At 34.6% G+C, this 10888-nt stretch overlaps 1 protein-coding gene across 1 annotated transcript in view; it reads left to right on the top strand.

Annotated features, from left to right (window-relative positions):
• LOC105815999 (mitogen-activated protein kinase 8) overlaps positions 1 to 10888 on the top strand; it is a 30886-nt gene that overhangs the window by 13090 nt on the left and 6908 nt on the right. The window contains exons 2-6 of the mRNA XM_012651296.1: positions 1520 to 1685; positions 5562 to 5633; positions 7133 to 7315; positions 7620 to 7744; positions 8374 to 8437. Coding sequence (XP_012506750.1) covers positions 1520 to 1685; positions 5562 to 5633; positions 7133 to 7315; positions 7620 to 7744; positions 8374 to 8437 — 610 coding nt within the window. The remainder of the gene's footprint in view (positions 1 to 1519; positions 1686 to 5561; positions 5634 to 7132; positions 7316 to 7619; positions 7745 to 8373; positions 8438 to 10888) is intronic.

Here is a 10888-nt window from a genome sequence, read left to right as displayed (position 1 = left end):
AACATTGTAATATTCTTTTACAGGTAGTGTTACTTTGCTGAGATACTGTGTTTTAAAAATATTAGCAATATTAGTTTCCAGAATAGCAATAATGAAAATTCTTATCTTATGTTTCACTAAGTCCATTGATGTATTGGTGTATTTAATTTCATAAAGCCATTAGATTGTGTAACTTCTCTTTTTTTTTCTTTTTTCTTTTGAGACAGAATCTCACTCTGTCACCAGGGCTAGAATGCAGTGGCGTCATCATAGCTCACTGCAGCCTCAAACTCCTAGGCTCAAGGGATTCTCCTGCCTTAGCCTCCCAAGTAGCTGGGATTACGGACATACACCACTACACCCAGTTAACTTTTCTATTTTTTGTAGAGACAGCGGTCTTGTTCTTGCTCAGGCTGGTCTTAAACTCCTGGCCTCAAGCGATCCTCCCACCTCGGCTTCCCAAAGTGCTAGGAGTACAGACATGAGCCACTGCACCCAGCCTAGATTACGTATCTTCTAAACTCATCCACGATTACCTATCAAAATTTGTTAAAGACAACATACATGCCGATCTGGATGTAGACATTACAAAAGTAATCTTTGTCTTTCTAGCCACCTTTTTTTCCCTTTTGTATTAACTACTGGTGTTTCATATATGTACTGCACATTAGTACAGGTAATGCATTATTTGTGTTGTGAAAAAATGCTTTCTTTCTTCTTTGGTCCTTTAATTTATAGTAGGATTCATCAAAGCTAACAGACAAAGTATGTTGAATACGAAGCCATGAGTGTTCCTGCTGCTGCCTTCCTTTTAATGGGCATAGCATAGAATTCCTTGAGGTTTGAGGTCAGGTGGAAAGACTTTCACAAAGAAATTATTTAATAGCATCCACAGCTGGTAATTTTGTGGATTAGTGGTACAAGGACAATAGAGTCCTACCTCTACGGGCAGAAAAAAATGTATGAGCAAATTTGTTGATTTTAGGTGGGATATCAGGAATGGAAAAACTGATAATGACTGTTCTGGTCCTTTAGAACTGAATGTCTGCCAATCTGAAAGGTCAAATACCTTTTGCTAGGATTGACAAAATGGCCCATTGTTGATCTGTAATATCTATATAAAGCTATTAATAATTGTGACTTTAAAATGAGATTTTTAAAATACTGGTAATTTATTCTGCAAATGAATGTAAATGCTAATTTATGGCTTTCTTTTACTGTAATAATTCTTATGTGAGCTTTGAGATGCCTTTCCAAATCTCTTTTCTCTGTTTGACCAAAAATTTCTAGCTGGTCATAATTTTTAGCAAATAAAACGTTACTAACTTTTCTAATAACTGTATGTATCCATAAATAAAAAATGCCGTAAAGCTTATTCCTCAGGTTTGCCTTTTTATCATGCATCTGTGCAGTGATATTATAGTGAGAAAAGTGAACAGTTAACATGAATTTTTTTGAAAGTGATAGGATAACTTAACTGTGAACTCCAAAATCTTTGTACACAGCATAGCAGTCATTTTTTTGTTTTTATTTTCTGAAGGACTTAAAGCCCAGTAATATAGTAGTAAAATCAGACTGCACTTTGAAGATTCTTGACTTTGGTCTGGCCAGGACTGCAGGAACAAGCTTTATGATGACGCCTTACGTAGTGACTCGCTACTACAGAGCGCCTGAGGTCATCCTAGGCATGGGCTACAAGGAAAACGGTCAGCATACACTATTTGTTTGAAGTACTCTTCTGATTTAATTTCTTTTGTTCATCAGATTCTTTATGTAAATACTTAAGCTGAAGTGCATTGAGTTAAATATGTTTTACTATTTGAAATGTATATCAAGAGTTTGAAAGTAACTATAAATTTTGTCATAAATATTTGGAAAATCTTGAGGACCCTGTTTATTTAAGTACAAATACATAACATCAGTACTACCGTTGGATGAAGAATTCATTGCCATGACCTCTTAATCAGAATATATACCCTTTGCTTGCCTTTAACTTGGAAATGAGCATTTCTGACATGAATGCAGGAAAGTATATAGTGTACTGCCAGGTTATTCTTAGTAGTAATCTTAGCGTGCGTTAGTGATACTTGCCCATATTTCCAATTTCATGAAACTAAAGTTAACAGCAGTAGTACTTAGTGTAAACTTTAAGAGCTACAATGGGGTCTTCTGCAAAGCTCATGGATAATTAAGGGGACCTCTTGGAGAAAGCAATAATGTTTCATCAAAGCCTTGTGTCTAGCCTTAAGGACATGGCATATGGTATTATGTGTGGCTATATGCAGTTGTATTTATCAACCTTATAAGCAGGGTTGAAAAAAATTAGATCATGAATTTATATAATTTTTATGCATATATATATATATACACACTTATATTTAATTTGTAAGACATTTTGTTGAGTCTCAGAAATTTAGGAACTAAGTCTGCTGGGATTTTATGGAGTTCAACTGTAATTTTTTAAATGTGGTGACTTCATCCAAAATACTACCTAGAATAAGACCTAGACATTTTTCTGGCAAGGAATCTGGAACAGCAGTTCACTTTGAATCAGGAAATTGTATTAAGTCAACCTTTAAGATTTGTTTTATAAAAGAAACCATTGAATAGAAGATTTGAGCTTAATTAACTTTTCTGAGCTAATTAAAGACAAATACTTTAAACATATGCTATCAATCTTTTACTATTAAGTAAATATGCTGTTCTGTTTTCTTTTTCGCTAAAATTTGAAGGTTTTTTTTTTTTTTGGAGAATTGATACTGTAAGTGACCACCAGCATTTCTCTGCTGCGAAACCATCAATTGTCACAGATACTGTGTAATGTGTCAGTGATCTTGGGATAGCTCCCTACCAGAAGTTAGCACTAAGAAAAACTATTCAATAAAGCATAGAATTGACTTGCCTCTCTCTCTTAGATAAGAATTATGTAGATCACCGTATTGCCTTCCCAGTCCCACATCAGGAAACTGCATCAGATATAATGCTTAATGGTGATAATTACTTTAGCCAACAAGGTTAAGCATAAGTACTTCCTCCTTTTAGTGACACCCTCCACAATTTTGACAACTTTGTTTTATCTATCTTTTATCGCAAGCTGCCTCAAAACATTTTGGAAAATACAGTGTAATCAATATATATTTTCAACTACCTAGTAGACTAAGCAGTTAGACTGTTTAAAGCTAATTTCGTGTATGCACCAGGTTTAGCATGGTCTTGGTCTTCACTGACCCAGTTAATATGGGGTCAGCTCATGCTTGCAGCTCTCAAAATCTTTTTGTTTAAAAGTATGTTTATCTGAGGGTTACCAACATAAGTTGTATCCTAGATAATTTAACTAGATATTTAAAGTTTGCCATTCTCTATAAAATCTGTATGGAAGATTTATTCTAATAGATTTGTGTCAAAAATGAAAACCTTGGAAAAAATTTTTCTCGGATGGACTGATTATGAATATTAACTTTTGCTCTAAAATTTTATTTTATTTTGATACAGGGTCTTGCTCTGTCACCCAGGCTAGAGTGCAGTGGCATCATCATAGCTCACTGCAACCTCAAACGCCTGGGCTCAAGCGATGCTCCTGCCTCAGCCTCCCAAGTAGCTGGGGACAGATAATTTTTCTATTTTTTGTAAAGAACGGGAGTCTTGCTGTTGCTCAGGCTAGTTTTGAACTCCTGGCCTCAAGCAAACCTCCCACCTTTGCCTCTCAAAGTGCCAGGATTACAGGTGTGAGCCACTGCACTCTGCCTAAAATTTTACCCTTGAAAGTTGAATCATGCCATAAATATAAAAAGATTTATATTCATTTTAATATGAATTCTAGGGAAAATTTAGTTCTATAAGATTTCTAAAAGTAGTTACCAGTTTAACTTCTCAGACTCTTCAGTGAACTGGCAGTCTCCTTGTAAGAATGTCCTGTATTAGAAAGTACAGACTTTAATTTTCTAAGTCCTAGAAAAGGATAAAGGGTGTATCTAACATCTATTCCTGCCCTTTCCTCTTCTGATCTTAAAGAATTTGGGCCTTCTAACTTCAAAATCAGCTGCAAGTTTCTAAGCCTTTTCATTTTAAATGGCTCATTCTTCCCCTCTTTTTCTGTTGAGCTGCAAGCACTGCTCACACTCTCCCTCCCTCTCTCTCTCTCTCTTTTTGTCTTATAATGAAACCTAAGATATAAAATGTTAAGATGTGTTGTTAATTTTACGAAGCAGGTGGAGATCCCCAAATTGCTTGCCCCTGTGTCTAGTAGATTCTTTTTAGCATTGATGAGGGGGTCCCATTTAATGTTGGAATGCATCAGTAAGTCTGCTAGGAAACTCTTTGTAGATAATAAATCTGTGGGAACTTTCATGCTGTATCCAGCCAAAACTAACTTCTTAAACCAGAAGGAGTTTAGTTTTATGGGTTTAATAAACTTTAGGTAGGAAACATATGAAATACCCTTCTCTTACTAGGTTTTCTTGGTTAGTTGATGAGTTACTGGATTAGTAGTTATTCTCTATGCACTTGTTCCTTTTGGGACAGTAGGTTTAATGTAGCATGATGTTGCCAAGAAAATAACTGATTTTTAATTCAGAATAAACATAGCACTTCTCAAATAAATTTGTGATATCTAGTTTGAAAATTTCTGAAGAGCTTTAGATTAACTTCTATTGTAATTGTTCATAGAGACATTATTTCTGTTAAATATTTTAATATGCTGAATTATTTTCTCATGCTTTTTTCTTTTATTTAACTTAAAGAGAGAGTATAATGCACAGTTGAACCTCAAAATAATATAAAGATCTTATTTTTATAATTTAACTACCTCATGTACATTTTCAGCCTTATTTACAAAGTTCGTGTTTGGTTCTGTTTCATATTTTATAAACAAATTCTCAGGTACAAAATGGTGCAGGTTTTTTAATATACGCAATTTCTGTGCATAGCTCTCACTTTAAAATTAGATATGTAATTAAAATGCCACACTTTACATTTTCTTTTGTGAACCAAAGCTTTTCGAAAAATATTTTGTGTTTAAATTATTCCATTAGCTAAAATTACAATCACTTTTTTCTTTTTGTGATGTTTTGCAGTTTTTATATAATGCAGTCATATTATGCTTCTTTGATTTTAATGACCTTTTGCTTTGCTTTTCCTTCTTTTGTGCTGCAAACATATAGTGGATTTATGGTCTGTGGGGTGCATTATGGGAGAAATGGTTTGCCACAAAATCCTCTTTCCAGGAAGGGACTGTATCCTTGTGCTGCTGCAGCAGTTTAATTAGTTAGGTGATGAACTTCTTTATGTTCTTTAATGAAAATGAATATGCTACATTCATACATACGGGTTTTTTAAACAGGTGTAAAGTTTGTGGCTGTTATAGTTCAAAAATTGTTGAGATAGGAAGCTGGACTATTTGTAGGCTGCATCTGGCAGTAGGACATACAGTCTCTGCTGGTAGTCAGAGCACATTCACTGTCACTCATTTTTATTTTATACTGCTTTTTATAATTTTAAAGTATACATGGTGTGCGTGATTTTTTTTAATTTTTTTTTATTTTAACCAAAATCTTTATGTTAATGTCATTGCATTTTGTTTTCAGTTGACATTTGGTCAGTTGGGTGCATCATGGGAGAAATGATCAAAGGTGGTGTTTTGTTCCCAGGTACAGATCGTATCCTTATCTTTGGCCTAAAATGTAGTTTCTAAAGGTCAAAATGTATGACAGCACTTCAGCTTGGTGAGGTATAATATATATTGTCTCTCCCTAATATTAAGTGTTGTTAAATTACTCTTTCAAAATACCACCTGCTATTTGACATAGACTTTCCTTTCCCTCATTTATTGTTTCATATGTTAATTCTGCAAACTGCTCAGTTGTAATTATGTGCAATTCCTTGTTTGGCTTTGAGTTGATTTATTTAACCTAAATCAAACATCATGGCTTGTATTATTATAAACATTTCTAATAATTACACACTTGAATAAGTCTAGAAATACTTAGGATTTAATATGAATTTTGGAATTGTCTGTTGCTTCTGGCCATCCTTTTGTTTTGTCTCCCAACTTCTTTTTGTTAACGTTCTGTGTGGTTTGTGTCTTTTGATTGTTGTCTCATCACTCAACATCACATACTAATCCTTTCATCTGAGAATTTCAGCAGTGACAGTTTTATATGGTGATGATTAGATTTGGATTTACGCTTTTTGTTCATCTGACTACTTCTAATATTTGTATTAACAGTGATCTGTTTTGTGTTTATCAACTATTAACACTTAGAATTGTTTTAGGAGGAGGAATGGGAAAAGCCATATTCACTAGGTTGTAAGAGTTTTAGGCCTTGGCCTCCAGGAGGCTTGGAATATAAAGACTAGGAGAAAGAAGACCAGGGAATCCTAACCTTAAAATTTATAAAAAAAAAAAAAAAACTGGGGATGGGTGGGGGGCTGGATGATGAGAAATTACTTAATGGGTACAATGTACATTATTTGGATGATGGATACACTAAAAGCCCAGAGTTTACCACTACATAATATATCCATGTAACAAAATTGCACTGTACCCTTTAAATTTATACAAATAAAAGAAAAAAAGGAAAAGTGAAAATTTTTCCTAAGTTTCAGAGCTTAACAAATATTAGCATAAGCTAAACAAAAAATGGCAAAAGAAAAAGCCACTTTTATTGAAGCCATCATTTTTATTGCTACTGGTTATTTTCTGTTAGTGTAGAAAACTAAGGAAAGCAGGACAGATTATAGAAATATTTCTTATTCTCTAGGAAATTCATGTTTTCTGATAAGTTGGAAGAAAAGACAAATGTTATATATTAGAATTGTGTGTAGTTTGCATTTAGATTCCCTGTTGGTTAGTGATTATTATTCTTTGAGTCACTTACAATTTGTGTTTAGAGTTTGTGAGTTTATGCTTCATTTTATGGTAAAATCAGTATTAGTGCATATACACACTCAATAAATAAGGTTAACAACGCTTATTTATTGATCATGTCTGTCCACCTACAATCATTGCCTTTTATAAGGTGGCTGTGAGATATAAAATTTATAACTGCCACATTCTTTCTTAGGATTTTTAAAATTTTCACTTTATTGTAATGTGGATATAACTAATGTGTTGAACATTAGATATGCAGTATTTTTCTTAGCTACTTGATATTAGATATTGATCAGTGGAATAAAGTTATTGAACAGCTCGGAACACCATGTCCTGAATTCATGAAGAAACTGCAACCAACAGTAAGGACTTATGTTGAAAACAGACCTAAATATGCTGGATACAGCTTTGAGAAACTCTTCCCTGATGTACTTTTCCCAGCTGACTCGGAACACAACAAACTTAAAGGTATTTTTACAGATAAATATACATTTAATCCTGTTTGGGAGTGTGTGTTGTGTTTGTGTGTATGTATTCATATTCTTATGGAATATTGCACAAGGCTATCTCTGGATAGTGGAACAAAATGAGGTTTTAGTTATTTTTATCATAAATTTTGTATTTTTTAATCCCGTATGTGACCTAATTTTATAGTAAAAACTATTCTTTTTGTCTTTCATTTAAAAAACACAGATTTTAAACTCAAGTTCTGAAATTTACTGATAATTTGATATTTACAAATACATGTACATTAACATCATTATTTTTGCAGCCAGCCAGGCAAGGGATTTGTTATCCAAAATGCTGGTAATAGATGCATCTAAAAGGATCTCTGTAGATGAAGCTCTCCAGCACCCATATATCAATGTCTGGTATGATCCTTCTGAAGCAGAAGCTGTAAGTTTTCCTAATGTTTGAAGAACATTGCATTCTTAGAATTAGAATTAATATTAGGTTTGGAGGAGACCTTTTGATTTTAAATAAAAATATAGATACATGGTGATGGTGTTTTTCTATTTTTGCACGAAAAGTACCTTAATTAAGCTAATGAACACATCCAGGTACCTCCTACAGAAAGTAAAGTTAGTTCCCACTGTTTTTTGCCTTCTTGCCTGGATACTTGAACAGAGGAGCTAGGATGTTAAATACTTTAGGGGGAACATTCTAACTCAGAGAACAAATTATTGTATGTAAAGGACAGCATAATTCTGATATAAATAAAATGTGACAATTTCAAAAGCTGGAAGAGAAGGAAAAGACAGTTAAACATCTTATTCCTGCAGTGAAGGAGTCTTCTGAAACTAGTCTCTCTACATAAGAAGGTTGTTGGTGATTGATCAGTTTTGGTCTAATGATGCATTTTCACAAGTCTTCTGTCTGGCTAATATTTTGAATAATCTTAGAGAGTTAAAATACTACCAGTATACCACAATTAAGGGCCATGAATAAAAAATTAAAAAGAAAAATAAAATAAATACAATAATACCAGTTTGTTGACTCAATCACTGTTGCCTTGTGTTTTTCAGCCACCACCAAAGATACCTGATAAGCAATTAGATGAAAGGGAGCACACAATAGAAGAGTGGAAAGGTAATGTTCATTAGATTCTTAGAAAATTGAAAGAGCTTCTGGCTTTTTATGGAGATTTATTCATCATATTAGGGAAATTAATGATATTGTATTCACAACTAATATTTGGTAATATCATTAACCAATATTTTTACAAACGTGGAAAGTTCCTTCCCTCCTTGACTTAATTTCCCAAGTTCCCTACCTCATGCACAGGCATGTTAGTACTTTCTCTTGGTTTTCCGTGGTCTGTGGATATATAAACGTGTTTGGTGCCTCCCATCTCTCTTTGCCCATCCTTTTTAAATCACACATGGTTGTGTACCGTGTCTTCTGTGCACACTTGCTTTGTTGATACATATCTTGAAGATGATTCTCTGTTGGTCCACGTATCTGCCTCATTTGGTTTAATAGCTGGTTACTGTTCTGCTGTACAGAGGTATCACCATTTCTGTATCCAACTCCCTCCTAAAGAGCACTTAAGTCATGACCAGTCTGTTACTGTTACAAACAACTCTGCGTTGTTCATGTTCTCATGTGAAAGTACGCCTGTAAGAAAAATCCCAGAAGGAGATATGTTGGGCCAAAGGATATTTTTCAATTATTTCCAAATTACTCTCCAAAGAAATCGTCGTAGTGTACATACACTTCCATCAGTATCGTGCAGGAGTCTCTCTTTGCCCCTGCCCTTGCCAACAGAACAGGTTAATTGATAATCTTTGCAAATCTAATATAGTTTTATTCTGTTTTATGAATGTGGTTGAACATTGATAATGCTTTGATAGCCATGGAAATGTTAAAATATTTCTTTAAAAGATCCCCTGGACATTTGGGCCAGGTAACTTTTAGATCCTGTTTACCTCCATTTGCGTGGGTGTCACTGGGTGTTTTAACAACTTTTGTAGCTATGTGACTTTGAGTAACTCACTTGACCCCCATTTTTACCTCATCCTAAGTGGAAGCGGAGGACGCGTTAGTAAGAGCTGAGTATAGAAATACTGGGAAGGCGGAAAGGGCTGGGGAGGTGCAAACATGAACAGGTAATTCATCTGTAAATTTATTCTGATAAGAATGAAGTTGATTCTTTCTTCTTAGGAATAACCAGAGAGTAATTTTATCTGAGTTGACTTTGGGAAGACTCATGGTTAGTGGAGCCCAGCAGAATGAAATAATTGGGTAGAGCCTAGTGAATCCCAGTATGTAATAAATAATACATAAGGATGTAACTCTGGACCAGAGTATATATTAAAGTATTAACCTGATTTTTTTTAATTGACATTTAGTAGACATTTATAGTATTTATTAGAATCCCATTAGTTAATGGATACTTATGGCATTTCATAGAATCTTAGTAAGACACCAATTGTAAGACACACCATTACGCACCACTAAAGAAAACACTGCCAGTTGTACTGTACCATCATTGAAATAAAGTGTTTTCATTTGTATAATGTTTTTTGTGTGTTGAAATAGTGTTTTTGTATATTTTCCTTAGTTTTGGGGGTTTTTGATTATTTTAAAAATATTTGCCTTCGTTCTGTTTCTTTTTCTCCTAGTCCCAAGTACATTTCAGTAATTACTCAGAAACTGCCTTTTTTAAGATCTGCTTGAGAGTTTTAGTGTAACAGAAAGAAAAATCTATTGCCAAAGCCATTATCTAAAGATTCCTTTGCCTAATTAGTGCTCCTAATTAGTTTTGGTTCTTCTGCCATAATCTCTTTTCATAAAGGGATGCTGCTTTTTCTTTTTTTAAAAAAAATCCTCCTATCTGTAATGTTTATCATTCCTTTTTGTTTCTTTGAAGAAAAGCATCTCGTGCTCTCCCCTATCAAGGCTTTCTGTTTTTCTCTTTCCAAGCCTAAGGTTACCATAGCAAGCAAACTTACCTATATCTAGCTCTTGTTCTTTCCAACATATTCACTTATTTTACCTTATTAACAATTGTTGTCATACCCTATAATCAGGGATTCTTTATTGTAAGTTTAATCTTCAGGAATTATTCAGCTTCCTTGAAATTCCATGCAGCATTTTTTGTTTGTAGATTTTTCTCAGAAGAGTGTTTGTTGCTTTTATGCCATTCTCAAAAGATTCCATGACCCAAAGAAGATGATGAATAATGGTGATGTAGCGTCCACCAGAAGTTCTCGTTAAGACTCACAGTGCAGGCCGGGCGCAGTGGCTCACGCCTGTAATCCTAGCACTCTGGGAGGCCAAAGCGGGCGGATCGTTCATGTTCAGGAGTTCGAAACCAGCCTAAACAAGAGCGAGACCCCGTCTCTACTAAAAATGAAAGAAATTGACCAAACAACTAAAAATAGAAAAAGTTAGCCAGGCATGGAGGCGCGTGCCTGTAGTTCCAGCTACCTGGGAGGCTGAGGCAGGAGGATCGCTTGAGCCCGGGAGTTTGAGGTTGCTGTGAGCTAGGCTGACGCCACGGCACTCTAGCTGGGCAACAGAGTGAGACTCTGTCTC

Source organism: Propithecus coquereli, unplaced genomic scaffold (genome assembly GCF_000956105.1).
Source record: "Propithecus coquereli isolate 6110/MARCELLA unplaced genomic scaffold, Pcoq_1.0 Scaffold351, whole genome shotgun sequence".
Lineage (NCBI taxonomy): Eukaryota > Metazoa > Chordata > Mammalia > Primates > Indriidae > Propithecus > Propithecus coquereli.
Note: the sequence above shows the minus strand (reverse complement) of the source record. Positions and strands in the feature narration are given on the sequence as shown.